Raw genomic sequence first — 24,311 nt, forward strand, 5'->3', positions numbered from 1 at the left:
CCGCTGATTTTATACTTGCAAGGGCTCATTTCTCTATTTGATGAACTCGAGTCATGCAACTATCTCAACTACTCTGTGCTGACTCACAAAACCTCACAGGTCAACTTCCTGTCAGTCCTGCCTGTGGCCCTACGTAAAGATGACCCAATATTCTTAAGCAAATGGACCCATATGGGATGTAGAAATTAAGAGTGCAGTATCTCCAGGACTGCTAGCTACACTCTTATTCATGTCTCCTGAGACTTAAACAAATTGCAAAAGCAGGCTGAAATTCATAATGAAGCTGAATGCTAGGAAGTTTAAGAGGTCTGATTCAAAACCTTGTCATTATCTTGGATTTTGTAGTACCATGCAAATGTTTAGCACTTAGGAAAACATATGGCTTTCCAGATTCCACTGAAATTTTAAACAAATTACTAAAACAGAAGATGGTATCTCAAATTTCAAAAAATATCTCTCCTGAATAGTTAGGTTTTTTGGTGTTCTAGTTATTTTCTGAGGTATGAGATTGACAGATAATCCTGCTTGTTGTCCCTCCAGTAAAGAACATGTTTTAAGGTAGATAGTTGAATGGAATCCCTACTGATTGTTCATAGGCATTTCAGACCCAGCCTTTCAAACTAAAGTGAACTTAGCCTGAGTTTTCCTGGTGTCACATTCTGTCCCAGCAGAACGCATTCCTGTCCATCTTGTCCAGTTGCATTCTAGGCTTCAGCATGGCAAAACCACCACTCAACAGGAATGGAGTACCACAGCTGTGAAAACTGAACTGGACCACATTCCAACAAACCTTCAATAATATAATCCTTTAAAGAAATGCAGGGCTACCCATAGCAGGGACCACTAAAGACAGAAATAACATGTCATAGTTCAGAAATTTCGAAGGACTATAGAAATAGAAAAGCTATTTCCAAGTGTAGCCGACACTGTGCTGGATGGAAGTTGTGTTAAGACAGCGCACTTCCTTCTGAATTTGTACTGAACTGACACTGAGACTGAGCTCAAGACTTAAACCAATGAGATATGAGATATAAGTTACAGTGGACAAATACAGCATTGAGCTTACAACTGAAATACAGGGTAGGTATCAAGTTTTAGCGTTCTTTCCAAGTTGCGTCTCGTTTCATCTGTCAAAACCTTTGCTCAAGTTTCATCAGAAGCTGGAAAACATTGTTTCCTCTTCCATACTATTTTGCTACTTACCCCAAAGGCTGCATCTCAGTTCTGAAACTGATGCATTTTGGTATCTGGTAGAAGTATTCTTATTATTTGTAGAGCAGTATTACCTTCTCTGTATCTGCACAGCTCAAATTACAACAAACCATTTTCAGCAAATTGATAGAGAATTCATCGCAGGACATTCCTGCAGTAAACCAGGAACTGCCTAGAAGCAGGAGGCAAGGCCTTACAGAGGCAAGGCTCTAAGAATTAACTGGTCATGGTTAATTTATTCAGATCACATATGGATGTGGTACATCTTGTGGGCAAGCTCAAGGAAGAGAAAACAACAGCTCTCTAGCTGGGCATGGAGCTCAGTCTCTGGGGCTACTGCAGGAAAACCAGCACCTAGGGGAACTCAGATGTCCAGCTCTGATACAGCATTCCCTCATGCATCCAGGATTTTTCTAATGATTAATGTCTTAACGCTAGTATGGTGGTAAGGAAAAAAAATCCCACAAATAACATATTTTCCTTTTTTTTTGTATTTTTTTCTTCTTTTTTTTTTGTATTTTTTTTTCTTCTTATGTGTTCTTAATAGCTGCTGGGAAGCAGAAAACAGCCACATGTGATTTTGTATTTAATAATTCTGATTATCTTTACACCTCTTTTTCATATGAGCATATCTTTTTTTGCAACTTTCTTGTAATTTATCTTGATTTTTTTGTCTACTTTTTAAACAGGTTATTCATATTCTGGCTTAGTTCTTTATCTGAATTTAATATAACAGTGTCCCCCAATTTTAGATATTTGAGTAGAAAAAGACAGTTCTCTGCTAGTGTTAAGCCTGATTACACCTGAATTTTATTGCATGGGAAAACTCTTTCATATATAAACTCAATCCTGCTATTGGTATTTCAAATCTTTCTGTCTTAAAGCACTGCAGTTATGCCCCAAGCCTGCAATCAGACCCATGTAAGGCAAACTACTCTATTGACAACATCCCCCTCAAGTCAGACAGCTCTCAACATGCACCCACACCCAGCTGTAGAAGAAAGAACACCTTTCATATTTAGATTAAGCTCCAGACAACACGATCTTCCTAAAGCAAAATGCCATTGATAGTCTTTGGCAATAGCCTGCTAAATAGCAAGGGCCAGTTTTTCAATATCATTTTCCCCATCACAGCATCTTAACAGAAATTATTTCTCTTATACATCAGTCTTTAAATGAGCAACTTGGTTACAGGAAGTCTAAAGTCATCAGTAATAGTTCTGGTTCCAGGATGACAGATTCTCATACGTTTCACTAACAACTTCTGATACTGCCAAACAAACTCCAAGTTGTAGACCAGCTGTACAAGTCTTTTTAAAAAAATGCTGCACTAGTCAGTCAATTTTGCATTTTCATTTTCTTCCTGAAATGTCCTTATGTATGTATATTGATGGATTTTTAAAGGTTGTGTATATTAGCTTTCACTGGCTAAAAATTATTTCTGACACTTTTTTCTAAAAACATTGACTTCTGTTCCCAGTTACAGCTTTTTGTTTATTAAAATAAAAAATACAAATTGGAAAAAATTTTCTTTATGGCTGTGTTATCTATCTTGCCAACAACTAACTCTAAAGTAGAATTACACAAGACTATATAAATAAATAACATTTAATAACAGAAGGGGTTTTTTTAACTACCTTGGCAAAAATGAATCGTGACAAAAAGACTGGGGATTAATTTACAACTTACTATTAAGTCACCTCTTGAAGATACTCTCAACACACCAGCAAAAGTAAATGGGTTAGTAATAAGACTATACATCATGCAGTAACAACAATCTGAATCCATCCTAACTTCCTGATATTAAATTCACAATTTCTGAGTGCATTTTTCCCTGTTCTGTAATAGTTTTTAAGTTAAGCTTGGGCAGTTACTGCAAGGTCATAGTGCTGGGACTGATTAAAAAAGCACTGTTTATTCTCTGCTCAGAGAGGCTGTTGAAAATCCTGACCATACTTCTGGGTTTCCTAGTCACTAACTTGGCCATGAGTTGATCTTGGGAGCCTGGGACTCCACACACTCAGCCCAACTGTGGACATACGAGACTGTGCTCACTGTATCATCCTCAGCTCTTATTACATTAAAGATTGTAACAGGAAAGTAGGTTTGAGGTTTTCTGGCCTCATTCAGACTCCTTGGAACACCACACTAAGGGAAACCATGAAAAAGTCATTCCTCGGGAGAATTTACAAGCTAAGGGTCAGAATCAGCGTGTCAAAGTACACACTGTCCCGTGACCCTGTACATGCACTCAGATGTGACGGGAGGCCGAGCCCAAATTGCTCCCCTTTACAGGAACCCTTCACAAGCTAAGTGGTGTTACAGAGAAACAGGCCCACTAATAATCATTCCTGTATCATCATATACTTATGTAACGCTTTAAACATATTTCCTGTCTTAGTTTAACAATCCGAGAGATCCCAGTTTCCTTTGTGTTGCGTAACACGAGACACAGACCAGCAAACTGACGTTGAGGGGAATCTTATTAATTCTCCTTAACACGATGAAAATAAAGCCTGCTGGTACAACGTTCGATCCATGCCAAGGCTCAGGTGCCCAGCTCACGGCAGGTCCTCCCGCTGGGAGGAGGTGGCGCATTACAATCAAACTCGCGGCCTTATCCGGGACGGGTTTTGTTCTGCCTTAGAGACCGCGGAGGTTCTCGGTTCCCCCGCCCGGCTCGGGCAGGTGCGAGCCCGCCACAGCGCTTATGCAACGGCGGCACGGCGGGGTCGCCCCGCCGAGGCGGGCGCTGCTCCCGGCGCTGACCCGGGCGCCCGGTCCCGCTGGGGGGCGGCCAGCGGCAGGTCCCGGGCAGCGCCCGCCCGGCCGGACCGGCTCCCCTGGGGACGCCGCGCCGACATCTTAGCGCCGGAGGGACAAAGCGCGGCGGCGCTGTCGGTCGCCCGGGCGCTGCTCGGCCGCCGCTCTGGAGCCGCGGCTGTCGCCGGCCGCGAGTGACAGCCCCGGCGGGGAGAGTTCGAAAGATCGCAGCCCTGGCCCGGCGCCCCCCGGCACAACAGCGGCGGGGGCGCGGGGGGAGGGGGGCCGGAGGCATAGCGCCACCGCCGCGCAGCTGTGCCTATGCGCTGACCCCTGCGGGCGGCCGGGCCCCGCGGTGTCAGGGGAGCGCGGCGGCGATGCCGCCTCCCGGGACGGCGGGTGCCCGGCCGACGCGGGCCGCGGCCTCCCGGCGAGTCCCGCTCATTGTTCCCCGCACTAGCCCTGGCAAACAGGAAGCCGCCCCGGCATGGGGCGCCCCCCCCGCCCCCGGCGGGTGACTGGCAGCCCGGGCGGCCCGTGCGAGCGGCGGCGGCGGCGCGGCGCAGCCAATGAGGGCGCGCGCGCGCGGGCGTGGGCGGGAGTTCCGGGCTGGCAGGCGGGCGGGCGGGCGGCGGTGTCGGCCGGGCCCCCTCTCCCGCGGCAAGCCCCACCTTTCGGCTTTCCCGCACCGTCAATCAAAATAGGAAAAAAAACCCGGAGTAGGCTCGGGCCGCCGCCGCCGCTTCAGCCCGCCGTGAGCACAATAAGCATGTCCCCGGCGGCAGCCGCCTAGCCCCAGCCAGCAGGGCCTGTGTGCGAGCCAGCCAGCCTGCCTGCCTGCCTCCCGCCCAGCCAGCCAGCCAGCCGGCCGCTCGCACTCACACCATGACCGGTACGTACGCACCGACCGAGCCGCCCCGGGGGCTCCCCGCTCCTGCTCCGGCCCTGCGCGTCCCCGCTCCGGCCCCGGAGCGTCCGTGTGCGAGCGAGGCGAGAGCGGCACTGAGAGCAGCAGCAGGAGGAGCAGGGGGAGGAGGGAGAAGAGGGGCAGGGGCAGCAGCACGGGGAGGAGGAGGAGGAGGAGGAGGAGGGCTCCGTGCGGGAGGGCGGGGGGAGCGCTGGGGTTAGGGGGGGGAGAGGGAGGGAGGGAGGAAGGGAGGGAGGGAGAGAGAGGGAGGGGGGTGATCGCTCCCGTCAGTGACTCTCCCCTCCCCCTCCCCGCTGTGCCCGCAGCTCCCGAGAAGCCCGTGAAACAAGAGGAAATGGCTGCCTTAGACGTGGACAGCAGCAGCCACAGCGAATATCTCCAGCACGGCAACGGCGCCGCCCCGGCCTCCGCCGGGGCGGCCGCCCCCCAGGTGAGCGCAGGCCCGGCTGGGCCCCTTCCCCCCCTCCCCCGGGTGACACGTTGTGAGCGGGGCGCGGAGCCGGTGCCGCCGCCGCCGCTTCCTGTGTGCGCGTCTGCGAGGAGCCCGGTCGCTGTCCCGCACTAACCGCCACCCCCCTTCTCTCCCTGAACCCGCCCATTGTGGGTAGGACGCGCAGCCGTCACCGCTCGCTCTGCTGGCGGCCACCTGCAGCAAGATCGGCCCGCCGTCGCCGGAGGAGGATGAGGCCGCCGCCGCCGCCGCTGCCTCTCACTCTGCCGGAGCGGTGAGTGCCCGCCCCGCCGCTCTCGCACGGCCTGCCGGGGGGAGAGACAGCACAGCCAGCCCGCCCGCCCGGGGGGAGGGACGGGACACACGGCACTGCCCGCCCGGGGGGAGGGACGATAGCAGGGCCGACCTGCCAGGAGAGGGGTCCCCGGGCTCCCCTGCCTCTCCAGGAGGAGCCGGGCTCCCGGGAGGAGGAGGGAGCCAAGCTCCCCCCTCCCCCGCCATTGGGAGCGGCGCCTTCATTTACTTTCAAAAACGGGGGGAGGCGGGAAGCCTCCCTCCCCCGACCCTGGCACCGGAACGGCTCGCTCGGAACCCGGAGAGGCTGGGAGGCATCTCACCTCCACCTGAGCGCGCCCCCGGTATCCTCGCTCGGCTGTCAGCCTGGAGCCGCGCAGCCAGGCGGGAGCACAAAATGAAGGCTGGCAGTAGGGAAGGATGTAGTGAAGTAAAATGGCTGTTTAGAAGCGAACGCGGTGGTGGAAAGCTGCTTCCTGTATCGCGCTGTTTTTCTAAGGAGAGTTATCATGCGTTCCTCGTAGCGTTTTCTGTCCTTATCTCTCATGCGCCGTTGCCTCTGAAAGGAGCCTTGATGACCTCGGGACCTGGTGTGATGAGATGGATCTTGCAGGCTAGAAACGTATTCTTGCTGAAGCTAGTTTAACAATCCCCATAACAAAAGCCTAATGAAAACTCATCTTCCTTAATTGGTCTAGCTAAATCTCGTGTTGACATACGCTCATAAAATTCAAAGCGATTATGCATTTCTAAATAACTGATACCTAAAAATATTCACATATTTAAAAGAGTTCCAAAATATCTTCTAAAATGACGTGATGTCATTTTTTGGCCTTGGCCCTTGGAAAATTGCACACATTACCTCTAATTTTTTTTTTTTACAAAAACATCTTTAAATTTAGGAAAAAAAGTGCCTTTTATTTTTCTTCTTTTAAAGCAAGTCTTGTTTTTTAAACTTGCTGTGCAACAGCATTGTATGGTGTTAGGATTTTGCAAATAGGAAGAAAAACTGCAAAGCATTGTACTGGTGGATGAAGTGGCTTTGTCAAGCTTTTAACAAGTGTCAAAGTGTTAGTGATAGAAGTTTCTAAATACTTGCTAAACTTTAAAATAATTTTCATCTGTACATTACAGCTTACTTTACGTAAGGGAAGCTGAAGCAAAATAGCTGTCTGAGGTCATACAGCAGGTTGTAGACTAATGACAGAGCTCAAAAATGTATTAGGATTCCAACCCCTTTTAAGCATCCTTTCTGCCAAACCTATTTATTTGCTTAACCAGCGTGTTTTAAAAAATGTTTCTAGATGTTTTAAAGTGCCTGATAGCACTAAGATTTGTTTCATAGTACTGGATGCATAGAGTGCTGAAGAGCATAAACATACTGAAAAACAGATGATGGTTAAATGATTGCTTACTTTCCTGTATTGATCTTTAAGATTGTTCTTGCTGTACAGCTGGAATTGTGCATCTTGGGGATGGATTGATTGATGAGGAGGAGCAGTAGGTCTGACAGGATACTAGAATGCTGGTGCAGGACACGTGGTTCCTGGCAGTTCAAAACGGGCAAAACAGTTTTGATGTGGTACTTCTTTACTCCTATTAAGTTAATATGTTGTTGTCTTAATGTTTAAGAGGCTTTTCAGGGGAAAGCAGATGCAATTCAAGAGAAGCCAAAATCTTAGTTAAAAATCTAAATGAATATAAGCTCACTCACTACTTTCCATACGTGCAGATAGGCCCTTCCTACATATCTTCTGTGAGTTAGGTTATAGCATTCTGTTAATTTTTACACTCCTACAACCTAACTCTTGAATGATTCAGAATATTTTGGGTGGAAACTAAATATAAATTGAAGGAGATACCTAACAGTAGCTGAACTAGACACTGGAGTTAATTAATATGACCTTAATAAAGAGAGGGGAGGGACTAAAGGCCCTGAAATACATTCCTTGTGAAAAACAGAAGAACAAAAGAGATTTGGTGCAATAAAGAGTCTTTTTTTTCCTGGTCTTCTGTGATTATCATATTGGAGGGTGGAAGAACGGATGAAGCTAAAAAGTCTTACATTGTAAATACCTCATAAGTGGTATGGAAAATGAAATCTATATGCACAGACGAACATAATTCTCTTCCTGCAGTTTGTGATGCTCATCCCTTTCCCAGGAGTATAGCTCAATCAGTTTGAGACCTCTGCATGGGTGATGGTGCCTAATGTAGCAGTGGGAGGGCAGCTCTTTCCTGTTATATTCTATCCTTGGACTGCAGTTCTGACTGCTGAACAGCTGGCAAACTCTCAATCTACACTAATGGATAGTAGAAGTCAAACTAGGTATTTCCTCTTAGAAGTGCTTGAAGAGCTTGCATGTCAATCGATAGCGATACTGTTGTTTCAGGGTTGTTTTGTTACTATTTTACTGACATTTGCTTGGTAGAAACTGGCAGGGCTGGAGCCAGCATGCTGGGCTAGCATACTGCTTTCCTGGCTGAAATGGTATGCTGCAGCTGCTCCCCAAGAGACCAGCAGTATGATTTAAAAGCAACAGCAACACTCCCCTAGGAACGCAGGGAATATTGCGTGTCTGGGATCTGGGGAAGAGCTGGAGCAAAGGTGATTGTGTTTGTAATGATCTAGCTGGCCCTGCTTTGAGCCCAGGGGTTGGACCAGGTGACCTTCAGAGGTCCTTTCCAGCTGAAATTATCCTGTGATTCTGTATTGGTATCTGAGTCCAGGCCTACAGTTTGAATGCTCATTGCTGTAACACCACTGAAAGGATTAGTGAGGAAGTAAAACGACTAATGGAAATGGCAGCTGCTTGTAATGAAAAGGAAATGAAGAAGGCAATTGAGAGAACTAAACTCAACCCTCTTCTCCTTTCCATCCTGTCAACGACCTGGCAGGTTGTCTTTAGACAGCAAGGTTTTCAGTTTGGCCGATGATTCTGGTTGGAACTGTATTTCTTTTGGATGAGAGGCACTAGCAGGCATTACTGCTGATCTTGTCTTTGTGCATTGATGAAGATTGCAGTCTTTCAGCTGTGACACCGTGATTTACTCTGCCTAATGATCAAGCAACCCCAGTATGTTATCTCATGGTGTTTGATATTAATGTAGATGGCCTTGAGTTTGTGGCTTACTTACCTGAGCATCTTTTCCTTGGTTGCCATACTGCTGCATCCATGGCTGGTTCAAACACTTGCCATGGCAGCTTTGCCGTGTATATTGCTGCCTGCTGGTTTGTGTGAGAGCCTTGCTGGGATGCTGTGTGCTACTGCCTGACCTAGAATGACAACTCATGTTTTGGCCTCTAAGGATGTCTTTCTCTCTTGGGAGTTCAAAATCTGAGAAGTTTTAGTTTGGGTCTTGCTTTTTCACTATTTATCTTTGACTAATAATTCCACTTCAAACTTCCATATTTAGGATTCTTTTTTCATTTAGTTATAAATACTCTAGTTTCATTCCAGTTTAAACATCTGCAAAGATTTTAGCATTAGGTGAAAATGAGAAGCAAAGCAGAAGATGGTAAAGCTTTACATAAGGGAGGAAACAAAAGAGCAGACATATTTAGGTCAAGCAGAGCCTTGATGGTCAGCTGTGTGCTTGTAGCATGATCAGATGATGGTTTAAGAAGCTGCAAAGCTGAGATGATAACCAGTTGTTTATGTTCTCTTACTGCATTGTAATGCAAAGCTAAAGGCTGTCTGGGGGCTCTCATGCTCCCCCGGGCCATTCTTATGGTTGTGCTGGGTGAGCAGAGGCTGCAGGACTGCTGGGAGATGGGATGGGAGGGCTGGAAGGCGAATTGGGAAGAGTGGCAGGCTGGCTGAGAAAAGTGTTGGCTCTGACAGCTGCCAGAGAACGGGAGCTGTCAGAGATGGCTGCCCCAGCTGGGGTGTGTAGATGCATCTTGTGTGAAGTGGGCTGCACTGATCCGCTAGTCTTTTTTTAAAAAAACCGAGGTTGGGAGGAATTATTTATTTGATTTATTTGTGTTGTTGCTTACCAACAAGATGTGGAAAACATTTGGACAGGTTAATAATTTGCATATGTGGGGAAAGATGAGTATAATTCCTCTGCAGTAGACAAAGCATTTCTGTATATCTTGGACAAGTAATGGCTGGAGTGTTTTAAGACTGCTTTGGCATATCTTGAGCTTTAGAATTGACTAGAGGTGCTTCACAGAATTTATTGAAAGTCTGGAATTATAGTTGGTTTATGTCTCAGAAGATCACCCATCTGAGGTGTGCCTAGTTTAAACTCAGTTTAGGAGGAAATACGGATAGTGCTGACAGGATGGAGAAAGAGGAAGGTGTTTTAAATTTCATGTTTTCCATCCACTAGGCAAAAATATGCCTGAATGCCACGTGTGTCAGAGTAAACCATACTACTTGGGTTTCTGGCCTGTGTGGTCATTTAGAGGAAGTTCAGAATTACTCTGACATCCATCTTTGCTTTTGTGGGCGATAAGATAGCTTCCTGATGCTAGGTTTCTGGATGTGAACAGATGCACCAGAACCTGTTCAGCCACTATAGAAAAGTCTGCCTGGAATTGTCTTGCTTCTCTCTGTTCTCTTTTGCAAAACAAAGAAGTTTCACTAGAATGTGATGGCTAACAGTGTATTTGTCCTGCTGCTGTCCAGAAGCTCACCTTTTAAAATGTTCTTTGGTTTTTGTATTGCAATTATGTCTTTCTAATACTGGATCAGAGCCAAGTGTTGAAGTTATTTTAGAAGGTGCTTCAGGGATGTTCTTAAAAATTTTGGTTATTTCTCCTAATAGTTTTGGAGAAAGCAAGAAAATGTATGGTTTAAAACGTTTCCATATTTAAAAGCAGCATAGACAAAAAAGTTCTCTAATATTAAACATTAGCAAGAAATGTAAGATTTCATAGAAAGTGTAGACTGGTAGGGATGTCTGGAGAATGTCTGGCTGCCCCTCCTTGCTCAAAGTAGAGTCAGTGAGAGGAAGTTGTTCAGAGCTGTGTCCAGTGGGTTTGAATACCTCCAAGGTGAGAGACTCCACTGTCTCTCTGGGCAGCGCGTTCCAGGTTTGATAAACCCATGTGATATAAACGAGGCTTCTTCTGACATTATGAGGGACAGAGTCAAAGCCTGACTAATGTAGTGATGAAGAATATGTCTTGCCTAAGCCCATCTGCCAAGCTAGTCATAGGGCATTGTGAGGTGTGTTATTTCAGCATTATTTCCCCTTCCTAAGTGTAGGCTGACTACTTCTGAACACTACTGGTTTTTTTACCTTCAAGATTATTTTCAATTAAGGTTAATATTTTCAAGGTTATTTTCAAGGTTATTTGCTCCAGTGCCTTCCAAAGATCAAGCTGTAAGGCTGACTGATCCCAGGCCCTCTTTCTTGTTCTCTTGGCGATTTGATGGACCCTTCAGCAGCTGAGTTAAAAGCAGGAAGAAAAACCATTCCATAGAGTGCTAGTTTGGCATGCAATTACATTTGAGATACATATATAGATTTAATAATTAATAAACAAAAGATAATAACTTATGATCTAGTTAAAAATGTTTACTAGTTTCTTATTACTTCAGCTTCCTTGTTTTTGCTAAGGTCAGGGATATTGTATTGTCTTAATTTGGAAAAGTTCTGAACTTCTGCTGATTGATTGAACTGTTGAAGTTTTAGCTCCGATGGCCATGTCAAGCAAAAAGATGTAGATATTCTTTAACTGAGATACAGTTAGATATATTTCACCAGTTGGGAGTTTCTTTTAAAATAAGATTTTAAGCAGCCCCAGATAATGTTTTTTCCTCCAAATGCTCTTTGTTTTTCCAAACATTTGATTTGGGGAGAAGTATTTCTCTAAATTGAGTGGCTTCATTGGCAGAGGGCTCAAATATGCAACAGAATTAATTTCTCTTAACAAACAGCTTTGTGTCAGCTGAACCACAGTGACTGATGTTGAACATGTTTTTAACCTATGGCAAATACAAGATAGAATGTATTAGCTCATACTTTAATGAAAGAGTTGAAGCAAGTGCATTTTATCTTGTATTTGTAATGACCTAAGAATGCACAGATAGTTTACTGTAGCTTGGTAAACACATGGTATTATTAAACCCATGCATTAGAACCCTAACTCTTTCATAAAACAACAATTTGGATGAGGCAGTGTCCAATCTTCTTCATTAGGTGTGTGATTTTTGAATGTTTAGGAGCTCGTGACTCATTCTCTTTCCACCTCTGGTTGTTTGGCTGATGCTTTTGCTCCAGGGCTAAATGGGGCCAAAGGGACTTTCTGAAAAGTGCAGTAAAAAGCTGTCCACCAGCACAGATAAATGTTTGATGGACTTTTGTAATAAAATACTGATGGCTAATGACATGTGCATATTTGACATGTTGAGATGCAGGTTTCTACAACAAATACCAGTTTTTACAGGGGTCTTTCTCTGCTTTCCTACTCTCCATTTTACTTTGATGAAGCATATTTCATTTTTATTAAGTCCTGTCATTCAGTATGGTTTAGATCACTTCTGAAAGGTATTTTATCTTCTTTCTCATATCTCCTTCCACATTTGACTTAATGTTGCTGCAATTTTATCTAAATATATTGAACAAGACAATTACTAGATTTTTATTGATCATGGCTCATGATTCTTCAGGGATGAGACTTTTCTCTCAGGGCATCTCTTTATTTTAGCCACTGGAAATTATACAAGGCCTGTTAAAGAATCAAAAGACAGGCTGAACAGTGGTTGTAGCTTTCACTCTTTGTTGGTACTTGACCTTTCTTCAGGTGGACATATAATTTGATTTAATTCATCCTATGCCTTGTGTCAGCTACTTTCTTTGCTCTGTTACTGTCTCTTTTTCTTGTTTCCTGATGCTGCTTCCAGTGAATTCCCTGTTGCTTCCTGTTCTCTCCTCCTTGGCTGAGTTGTGCTGAACTTTCCTCAGATCTTTGTCCCTTCCTTTTGAAACAGCCTTTGGATTGCAACAGTCCAGCCTTCTCTTAAAGGAGCAGCTGCCAAATAACTGCTGCCTGAGTACCCGTTGATAAGGAAACTGTTGCTTTATCTCTACCCTCTCAAGAGTTTCCTCTGAGAAATGCTGGCTGAGACAGCAAACTGGTGTGTTTTGAATGTAAAGCTCAGTAAGTGACTGGGCTGCAGATGCTGCTGCTCATGTATCAGTGTATCATGTATCCCGAGTTACTACAAAATTGCTTAATTGCCTGAGGACATAAAAAATGGGTATTACTCTTTAGTTAGTAGGAAAAGAAGTCCAAGAAATGTCTTCTTGTGTCAAGAGACTTTGTGAAAGAACATAACAGTCAATCTTGTTATGACAGGCTGATAATGACCATTTGAGATTAGAGATCATCCTCAAATACTCCTTACCATACGGTCTTTCTCATGCTTTAATGCTAAAAATTTTGATAGCTGCCAGATAGCTTCTTGAAAACCTCACCCTCTTTTTGCTCCTCCCTCCACAAGATTCAGCTGGTGGTGTCTGATACAGCCAGCTGTAAGAGCAATGAGAATAACAGGCATTTTATGTTGTGTGTGTAGCATAGCTTCATATCCTCCTGAACTTCTCCATGGACTGACAAGTGCATCTAATAAAAATTAGCTCTGTTGTGCTAAAATCCTTGCAGAGCATGTTTTGAGGGAAGATTTCACTAGATCATGAAAACGTAAGATGTGTGCCCAACATGAAAATGCCAGTATGGAAATCAACATATGTTTTGGGAGAAGAATAAAGTAGGTCATTTCCATATCACTAAGGAGACAGGTTCCCTTTGAAGTATTTCTGTGGTGGATATTACATATGAATAGACATTGACATGTTACTGCATATTAGATCAGTCCAGTTTAACCTAAGCTTTCAACATTTGCTTGTACATAGTTTTCAATCAGTGAGAAATTACATCAGACTTGTAATGGTTTATATTGCTTTTCTTTTCTCTTTTGTTCCAACAGCTATCAACACATTATATTATACATTTATTTTATAATGACACACTTTAAACATATAACAGTCAAATTTTTGCTTTTGGTATTGTATGACTGATGTTTACCCCTGATTTTTATAGATCTTTTGATATTTTATGAAACCTTCAGTTAATAGGTATTTATATGCTTGTGAATTGTGTAGTTATGAACTTTCTTAGCAGCATTTCAGCAACTTTAAGCAACATTAAGCACAAGTCTATAAAGGTAATATGGTAGCAGAGGAAAACAGTTGCCTTCTTCTAGGTGAGATATGTGACATGGAATGTTACATGTTTTTCTTCTAGTATTGTAAGTTACAAGCTTGAAAGACCAACAATTTTTTTTAAATTATGTTTTTCCATTGGTTTACTGTAGTATGGTTAAACAGATAAGGACACACTTCATATTTTTTAGATTGATGGTTACTTACAATACCAGTCTGGTTGACTATGCAAATCTGTGCTAGGCATTGCAGGATGTTAAATCTAAATCTTAATACTCTATTCTGAAAAAGCTTGCTTTGGTAAAGAAAGGTAAGTGCAATTTACCTTTTCTTTACTGAATGAAACCAAATGCATAATAGTTTCTTTAGGCATCTGGGGTCTACTCTGAAACACTGGCCTTTTCTATTGTTCCAACTTAATGAAGGAAGATTTTTTTTCCCCTCCTAACTGAATGCATATGACTAATACAAATACGATTTCAGTGTAAAAGTTCTTAGTCTAGAAGTCTTCTTCCTTAGCAAAACTAACTCCTACAGGCTTATAAATACTGGAGCTTTGTGTTAAGTGCAGCAAACTGAGGTTGTCCTATCTTTCCAACTGTGTGCCTACATCACTTCTTAACATTCTCTATACTGCTGGGAGTCACAACATGCACAAATAGCAGAGTTGGAAGGCAGGGAGCTCCAGGAGACAGAGGCAGCTCTGGCTTCATGATGGTTCCTCCACGCGTGTGCAGTAGGTGCCTAGCTGGGCAAAGAGTGTGTCTGAGTCTCAGGTGATGAGAACTCCAGCAGCCCCTGCCAGCTCCCTCCTTCCCACAGCCAGGGGTTTGGGTTACCCAGCAGCCCTGCCACCAGAATAACCCTGCTGCTGGTCACCTGACAAAGCCATGACACAGGAGCTGCATTTGACATGTCTGCGAGCAACGTGCAGCTCATGAGCCGCAGGCTGGCTACCCTGGCTTAGGCAGCAGATCCTTATAAAGATCTGTATTTCAAGTTTTGATCCAATTGTTGATGGTCATATGAGCTGTACTGCATGTTTTCCAGTAGTGTGTCAATATCTAGTGCTGAATTGCATGACTGGTCTAACACGTAATCTGTACAACATTTGTTTTAATTTTTTGTTTTCTTTTTTCTTTTTATTCAGACAGGGGATTTGGCTTCTGTGCAATTAGCTGGAGCTCCAAACAGATGGGAGGTCTTGTCTGCAGCTCCTACCACTATAAAGGACGAAGCTGGTAATATAGTACAGATTCCAGGTGCTGCCACAGTAACTTCAAGTGGGCAGTATGTCCTTCCTATTCAGAGTTTGCAAAATCAACAAATCTTTTCTGTTGCACCAGGATCAGATTCGTCGAATGGTACAGTGTCTAACGTACAATACCAAGTAATACCCCAGATCCAGACAGCGGATGGTCAGCAGGTTCAGCTTGGCTTTGCAGCCTCTTCTGATAATAGCAGTATAAATCAAGAAACTGGTCAAATTCAGATCATTCCTGGCTCGAATCAAACCATCATTGCCTCTGGAACATCTTCAGCTAATATTCAGAATATCTTATCTGGTCAGTCTGGTCAAGTCCAGGTTCAGGGAGTTGCAATTGGTGGTTCGTCTTACCCTGGCCAAGCGCAAGTGGTTGCTAACGTCCCTCTTGGACTGCCAGGGAATATTACTTTTGTACCCATTAATAGTGTTGATCTAGATTCTCTGGGACTTGGCAGTGGTTCTCAAACCATGACAGCAGGCATTAATGCAGATGGGCACTTGATAAATACTGGACAGGCCATGGATAGTTCAGATACTTCTGAGAGGACTGGTGAGCAAGTTTCTCCTGAAATTACAGAAACTGCCGCTGATAATGACTTATTTGTGCCAACGTCATCTTCATCACAATTGCCCGTTACCATAGACAGTTCAAGTATATTGGAACAAAATGCAAATGACTTGACCACAACTAGTGGTCAAGTTCATGGTTCTGATCTTCAGGGAAATTACATCCAGACATCAGTCTCTGATGACACGCCGGCTCAGAATATTCAGGTCTCCACAGCACAGCCAATTGTACAACACATACAGCTGCAAGAGTCGCAGCAGCCAACCAGTCAAGCCCAGATTGTACAAGGTATTGCGCAACAGACAATCCATGGTGTTCAAGCAAGTCAAAGTATATCTCAACAGGCTCTTCAAAATCTTCAACTGCAGCTGAATCCTGGAACTTTCCTAATTCAGGCACAAACAGTGACCCCTTCTGGGCAGATAACCTGGCAGACATTTCAAGTGCAAGGAGTGCAGAACTTGCAGAACTTGCAAATTCAGAATGCACCTGGTCAACAAATAACTCTGACTCCTGTGCAGACTCTCACTCTTGGTCAAGTTGCAGCAGGTGGTGCGTTGACATCAACTCCAGTTAGTCTAAGCACTGCTCAATTGCCAAATCTACAGACAGTTACAGTAAACTCTATAGATTCTGCTGGTATTCAGCTGCACCAAGGAGAAAATGCTGGCAGTCCTGCAGGTATTTATTTTACTCTTTTACAAAAGATTGGTTTTTATTACTGCATGTTGTTGGTTTAAATGGCGATAATCAGAACATCATTGTCTTGCTATTGAAGCCTACAAATACAGTGTGTTCAACATCGTGATGATAGATTTTATGTAAAAATGCTGGTCAGGTAGAAAATGTGACTTTAAAACGTAGTCCTACCTCACTCCTTTTTAGCATGAGCTCATGTAATTCCCAAATAGTTATATTAGTTAACAGCACTTCAGTGTTTTTACTTAAAGGTTTAAGTTCAAGAGAAGATTTGTATACTAAATTGAAAAGGGGGAAATCTGGCTGTCAGCTGCCCCTCTTCTAAGGCATCAGTATTGTTAACATACCCGTTCTTCCTAGTCCTGAATGGATGACGTTTCTATGGAAAATACAAATATTTCTGTTGATGCAATTTTTTTTCCTCTTAAAATTTTCAGACCCCCTGAGGTGCTGTTATTCATCTGCTCTTTCATTAAATTAATTTCCTTCTGATTTACTATCAACGTTACTATGATGTAGGGAACTTGTGTAAGGGTCAGTGAAACAAGCATATATCAAAATGGAGGCTTTGCTTAAGAGTATGTGTGAATTTTCAGTACTGCTTACTTGTATTACATTTTATAGTATATGAGTACCACAGTGTTTATCTTGGTGGAGAAGAAATATTGTTTTCTTAAAATAGGTGTTTCTTAATGTGAAAAGAAATAAACATGTCTGTTTATTTTTGATAAATTTAATACAGTCCATTGCTAATTTCAGGGCATAACTAGCTAAACAAAGAGTAAGAGATTATTGTAGTTCAGGAGGTTTTGCTATACCAGAAGCCACTCAAACACATTATTGGACTGTGCTTAGGCTAGTTATGAGGGGCAGAGTTGCACAAAGTAGCTTGGGAATCACTGTTTTACTATAGTCATGTGATCCAGCCCTCTGGTTCATCAAGATACTGAAGCATAAATATTTAAGTGAAGCATGCATGGTTTGTATGTCTATTTTAGCTTGTGAGAAGAATGCAATGTTAAGTGAAACACGCCTAGAAGACCTGCTGAGCTTTGTTTCAAAAGACTACTGATTATAATACCTGTATAGTTTCTGATACTGCTGTATTCTGTGTCAAGAAGCTTGCTTTCCCATTTGAAATCTAAAATTTGAATTGAAAATACTGTGCTGGGATGTTTTTTAGTTAATTTTGTTTTGGAATTTACTTCTGTATTATGAACTTACCATCAAGTAAAGTTATTCAGATCTAGATAAGCCTACTATTCACTGGCTTGTAGACAGCAGCACCAAAGGGATATGCTCTGCTCACAGCATTTGCTCTTCTGTCTGATCTTGATTCTTAAATTTTCTGTTTACAGTGACCACAGGAAGTCTTGGTTTGTCTCCATCACACATTGTTATCTCCAAGGACATAGATGTCAGTAACAAAAGGCATATAATCCTGCATGTTAATACAGCTAAACTCAGATGTCAGAATCTAAGTCTCAGGAAAAGAGCCCTTTACTAATTATTATTAGCTCTCTGGTTAATACAAGGAGGATTTTTTCTGAGATTTATATTTAGTATAGGATCATGTAGCTAATGATATTGCTTGTGGACTAATGTAGCAGGAACTTGAGAAGAAGACTAGAAAGGAAAAGGAGAAAAAGCAAAAAAACCCCGAACCAGCTAGGCACATGAGAAAGAAGTTGAGTCTGATCTGTGGTGTGTATCATTTTGTCTGTTGATCATTCTCAAGAGTGTTTCAATGGTGGTTTATAATAAAATGCTAGGGAGTTCCATCAAGTGTTCTTTAACTGTATTCTATAAGGAATTTCACATGGGAAGGCAAGAGACTACATGGGATATGGGAGATGTGATTAAATAGGCAGAAGTACTGGATGAATAGCACAAACTCTTGCCTGAAGTGCATAGCTATAAACACCTGGCTATATTAAAGATAAGGTGGAGATTTATAGTAACATTTTTCCCACTTGTCTGGGAATAATAAATAGATTGGAAGGTATTAAAACTGCCCGTCCCTAAATTTGGGGAGAATGTAATTGGCCCTTCCATTATGTTAGAAGAAGCTCTCTTTTCCACAAAAATGGTTAGTGTGACACTGCTGACAGAATCAAACTGAATTATCTTGATTGACTTTCAGTGTCTTTTCCATATGCATCTGGTGTTTTGTCTGAGAGAATCTTTTTCAGAGGTGTTCCTCTCCTTCTTATTTATAACCCCTCACAACCTTTCTTCAGTTTGGGGAATAAATACACAATTAGAAGCAGATTATAAAATCATAGGGGGCTTTTTTCAGTCAGAAGTATATTGTTGTTTTACAAATAAGGAAAAACAGTTTAATTTTAAACTGAAAGAAGAAGGTAAGTGGAAGAGACAGCAGAACAAGAGAAGTTCAAGGGTGTGAAGCTACTTGATTCCTTTTTTTTTTTTTTTGTCCACTACCAACGAGCTTTGAAGCAAGATAAGAAGGGTTTCCCTGTTTTTTCTCCCCCAAGCTGGATAATGCACTCCTTTCATACCAAGTAGAGTCAGGCTGTATTTTCTGTTTTCATTTAAGAAAATTTGTCTACCTGGGGCAAAAATAAAAAGAGCGTATTCCTAGTTTTGTGTCAGAGATGGCTGGTAATTATCTGAAGTCCAAATAATGTAGTCTGTTTTGTTAGCAGTGTGGCTGGGAAAGCAGTTAGGTTTTAGATTTTCATTGTTACAGCCCATTGTGTGAGAGGTGTTCTTCCAAGGCTCACTCCCCAGGTAGGCAGCAGAGGATGTTTTTACTGTGCTTGTGTGTGAGGGGGAAAAATGTTTTTACCTAGGTCCTACATTTTGTTTACATAATGGAAAACCATTGAAACCCTAATACAAAACAAATAGCTTTGTCCAGTAAATGTACAGTTTTCTTCAAAAGATGTCCAGTAATTAAGTTGGTACCAAAATGTCCATTCTACAAGGCACACGTATGCACAGACCTACATTGCACTGAATTTGTTCTGGAAAGTTTTGGCCAAGCTTGTTTTTCTCAGGATGTTTATTAGAGCTCATGTTCCTCATTGTGCTCAGTGTTGTGGTGACCAGGGGAAGGGTATTGGTTACTCACAGCCAGGACTCCTCAGCATTGCTTTTCTAGCAAAAAGCTGTATCAAATAGTGTCTATATGTTAAGCACTGCAGGGAGACACCTTTCTCACCTGAGTATTGGCTTCACTCTTCTGGTCTTGAGAGGAAATTAAACCTGAGAAAGCTCTCTAGAAGTGTGCTTCTTTTGTTGGCAGTTTGTAATAAAATACTGTGTTTTGTATAACAAACAGAGCCATTACATGCACAGTTCACATTACTCTTTAGTGACTTGCCTGGTCAAGAAAGGTGGAGTTTTTTATTAGCATGTTTATATAGATTTCTTCTTCAAACATTTCATATAATGTAGTGTTTATTTTGGAAAACTTTCAGGAACTGAAATGTACCAACTTGGCCTTCATGTTTCTGATCCTGTAAGTTTTGTCAGTTTGGAAGAATTTTAAAGTTACTGGATTTTCCCCCTGCCCTCAAGCCATTGTCCAGCTAAAGGAAACTTAATGATGTTAATAAAATTCTAATTGTAATAGTGTCTCAGCTAATTTATTAATGTAGTGAATCACTTTGGAATTGGTTATTTCCTGGAAAAAATGGCTTGGGATCAAGCCATATATATGCATATATATGCAACCTATATAAGACCTTTACCGGGTCTTGTATAGGTTGCAATAACTTGTAATAGGATGCTGGATAATTTTTTTTACATACTTCTTTTGACCAATGCAGTAGCACCTGAAGACACTAGCAAATGACATGAAAGAAGGTAGCATTGGCTTGAGAATGGACTACTGCTTATCAACTCAGACATACTCACCTGGAAGATTCATTCATTTTAGTAGAAAAAAACTCTAGCCTACAAACAGTTTTCCAGGTTGGTCTACAGCTGGAATCAAGTCAAATGGATTCCTTTCAAGAGTTGACTGAAGTGTCACTCCAACACTGAGGTCTTCATTCCTACATCTCTCTTCCCAGCTGCTGTTCTGCAGGAGTGTACACAGCTCCTGAAGGACTCATCTTGCTGCTATTGACCCTCCAGTCAGGGCTGTAGCTGGCTTGCCCAGCTGCTATGAGTGGGAGTGGCTGCCTGTGTGTGGTGGCAGCTCCATCCCATCCCATCCCATCCCATCCCATCCCATCCCATCCCATCCCATCCCATCCCATCCCATCCCATCCCATCCCATCCCATCCCATCCCATCCCATCCCATCCCATCCCATCCCATCCCATCCCATCCCATCCCATCCCATCCCATCCCATCCCATCCCATCCCATCCCATCCCATCCCTGCCGCAGTCTGACGGCTTTGGCATGCCGGAGTAATTCAGCTATTCTAAATTTGACCAAAAAATTGGCTGACAATTTTCAAGGTAAATAGTTGCCCAAGAGACAATTTATTATGTGTCTGCTGATACCTGGTGAGGCTTTGGTCTAATATCTGTTTCCTAAAACAGTCTAAATGCTGAAACAAACAAAATAAAAAATGAAGTATTCACAGTTTTACTTGCTGGGATGGTTGTTTCAATGTTTTAGTGTTTCTGATGAAGTAGTGCAGAGTGCTACTTAAAGCATAGCTTTCTTCCAGCATCTAGAACTTTTCAAACAGTTTTGATTGGTTTTCGGTGTTTCACAGCTTAGTTTTTTTCTTTATAACTTTCAGTTTTTAACCTTATTAATTTTAATTTCAATTATGCAGTTTTTCCTTCTAAGGCATTCTTTATAACAAGACTTTGAGACAAGGGCATGGTATAATTTTGAAATAGAATCTGATTTACAAAAGAGAAAAATCTTATGAAATGCATGAAGTAAACTGAAGTAGTGATGTTTAGTAAATATTTTTATCTGTCAAAGTCTCTCTCTGGCTATCCAATTTTCATTTGAGGCATTTAGTTTTTATGTTACAAAATCAAAACAGTTGAAACAATTCTTCCCACTATTTTCTTAATATGAAAATTAAATTGGAAACGGATGAGTTTAAGTTAGTGTGGGAATTAGAGCTATTTATGTACAAATCTTGTGTAAATAGTTTGCTGTCAGCATGCTTAAATTACATTCCTTATTTTAGCATCATTTTCAAAGGAAATTAATAAATTGTGGAAGAATTAGATGATCATGCTTTTTGTGTTTCGCAGTTGTGCTTATAACAGCACATAGTAAATTATCTCACTTAAAGTTTGCAGAACTTCAGTTAGTCTGGTTAGTTTTTTAGTGCAATATCTATTGTGGAATAGAATGATCTTTTTTCTTCAAATTCTTGAAAATATTGAATTGTTGCGTCCTTCCTCTACATTAGTACTTCATGGGCTTTTCTCCTCTTGGTTCCAAAACTGCTTATTAATGAATTTTCTTCACAGCTGGTGGTGGGAAGGTGAAAGTTTTTTGCATGTATGTTACTCCTAAGTAAATATATGTCATGTATGCTGAGTGTCTGGGAGTGCAGTATAGATTCTAAGAGCTAAGGGGGTTAGCTTGAGTTACCTTAGTCTCAGATATGCTCAGGATGTTCACAAAAGAGTCTATTTCCAGTTTCAGGTACACATTCCTTTTGCAAGATACCCTGGCACAAAATGAATACTCTCATATACCTGTGGGGATCTATGGCAAGTATCGATGGAGTGAAAGAGGGAAGAGATTTTATTTCCAGAACTGCTACAATGTAAGAAGAAGGCTGGAAACTTGTCTTGTGTCTTTTTTCAGTCTCAGCACTTTAGGTCCATTGTTTCAGGTCCTGTGCAGTTTTCTTGCCTCTTGAACCTCCTGGCAGGATCACATATTTTGTTCTGATGTCTGAGATCAGAACCAAACTTGTCACTGCATCTGGCTTATAGAAAGTATCTGAAGTTTCTTGCAAGGACAATGACAGTCTTTTTATAATGCTAGGAGTACTCACCAGGACCCTAGTTGTGCTTGCCCTCTTGAAGATCAGGCTGGGTTGTAGGTGGGTTGTCTTTTACTGCTTGTAGAAGACTCATATTTTTTCAAAAGGCAGTAATTTCAAGAGTAAAAGATAAACAAAATGCACATTGTCAATGGCATTGTCATAATTTATCATAGAGAAATGATAGTTCTCAACCTGCATCTAAAATTCATGCCAGTATTTAATTCATGTATTCCAAGTATGTCTTGTACTTCATTTAATCAAAGTGTTTTCCTGTATCCTAGTAAGACACTTGCTGTGCAGAACTCTCAAGTATATTATATCAACAACAGTGTCATCATTGATTTAAATAAAAAAATTAGTTTTTAATCTAATTGTTCATATAATTGCATTTTGAGTGCACTAATTCTGTCCCTACTTCTTTGAGTCTTTGTTTACTCTTTTTCAGTGTTATCACAGTATTAACTTTTTTCAAACCCACTGGAGCATTCACATGGCCAAAGGCTCACAGCATTAAAACTGGAGAGCTCTTCAGCCTTCTCTTAAAAAGTGTCAAATGAAAATTACCATTCTGTTGATTTATTAAGTGTTTACTTCCGTAGCTGTTTTTACTGTCAGTGGGAAGCTTTTCATTGTCATCTAGTAGTAGGACAATTATTTGGCTTTTACTTAAATACAGGACAGAAACACTTACTGAACAGTTTTGTCTTCCTGAATTACTGCTGACAGTTCTGTTGTTTGACCCTAGTAGCAGTCAGATACTCTTCTATGTGGAAACATTTCATCCTCCTGGTCAGAGAATTCGCTGTCCTCTTGCTTTCCTTACATATTTCTGGAGTTAGCGGCTTCTTCAGTGTTAAGCATGGTCAACTTTTCTTCCCCTATTTAGTTAGACCTTCTTAGATTTTCAGCTTTGAGGAGAATAGAAAAAGTAAGTGCATGCTGGAGCAGGCATTACTGTCTATAAGAATCCAGAATCTGTAGACATCTCAAGTGAGTACAGTTACTGTAGGGCAAGTAACTGTTCCTTGATGCGTAGTGTGTTCCTTGAGGTAGCACTGCCTGAAGAACTTTAATCATTTAAATACTTAAATATTTGCTTTAGAGTAATGTATAGGATCAGTTGGCAATACACTGTGTGGCATTTCTTGCAAGGAAACAAATCTGTTACTGTATTTTTAATAATTTTGCTGGTACTGCTTGAGTACTGTAAGGTCCTGCTCTTAGGCTTGTACACCACAGTTATTTTTCCTCAGAAACTTAAAATCTGATTTAGAGCTGTTGAATCTAGATGACAGTCTTTTTTCTGAGTTGAGGTTCACCAGTATTTCAAGATGATGCTTTGCAGTGTACCTCATGTTGCCTTGTAATTTATTGTGTAATAAAAATGTCTAAATTCACACTTAAGATCTGGGGGCAAATCAGAGTAGAAATCATTATTTCTGTTGAGTTTCCTGTCTGAAAGGCTTGAACAGCTGGTCAGCTAGTAGAGGAAGTTTAATTTAGATAGTTCAGTTTAGATGGGGAAGAACAAGAACAGTGTCTTAGGAAATTTTAATTCCAAGGGAATGTGGGTTGAACTGTAGAGAAAACAGAAAACAACAGGAGAAGATGGAAAGGAAATGGAAATTAACATCTCTTTTACATATCTTTTCTTGGGAAAGGTAGGAAGGGAAGCTCCTATTTGGAAAAATAAACAATCAGAAACAATTTAAATGGCAGTCAAATTGTGATTTTATGAGGAAATTTGTGGGAAGGTATGTGCAGTGCTGCTGAAAATCTTTTTTCAGTTCGAACCATATTTCTGCTTCTCTGATCAGGAACTTGTAAAGCTTGGCTGGGTGAAAGCGCCGGGTGGCTTTCAGCATCTAGGAAGAGCAGCTGAACTGGAAGCTCACAATTTGCAGACTGTTATAATGTAATAAAGTGTGCCTTTGTGACATTCTGCAAAGGCAGATATATTAAAAAATCTGTGTCCTCTTCCCTTTTCAGTTTACCCCTGT

General features: G+C 42.0%; 1 protein-coding gene across 2 annotated transcripts in view; it reads left to right on the forward strand.

The window, feature by feature from the left end:
* Positions 1–4,631: 4,631 nt before the first annotated feature.
* SP3 (Sp3 transcription factor) overlaps positions 4,632–24,311 on the forward strand; it is a 33,429-nt gene continuing 13,749 nt past the window's right edge. Inside the window, exons 1-5 of one of the 2 annotated variants that reach the window (XM_058028396.1) lie at positions 4,632–4,867; positions 5,209–5,333; positions 5,512–5,628; positions 14,980–15,070; positions 15,176–16,345. In XM_058028396.1, the coding sequence (XP_057884379.1) occupies positions 4,861–4,867; positions 5,209–5,333; positions 5,512–5,628; positions 14,980–15,070; positions 15,176–16,345 (1,510 nt within the window). In that variant the 5' untranslated portion in view covers positions 4,632–4,860. Of the gene's footprint in view, positions 4,868–5,208; positions 5,334–5,511; positions 5,629–14,979; positions 16,346–24,311 lie in introns of both variants that reach the window. The other variant, XM_058028395.1, reaches the window with a different exon arrangement.

This window comes from Melospiza georgiana, chromosome 7, assembly GCF_028018845.1.
Source record: "Melospiza georgiana isolate bMelGeo1 chromosome 7, bMelGeo1.pri, whole genome shotgun sequence".
NCBI lineage: Eukaryota > Metazoa > Chordata > Aves > Passeriformes > Passerellidae > Melospiza > Melospiza georgiana.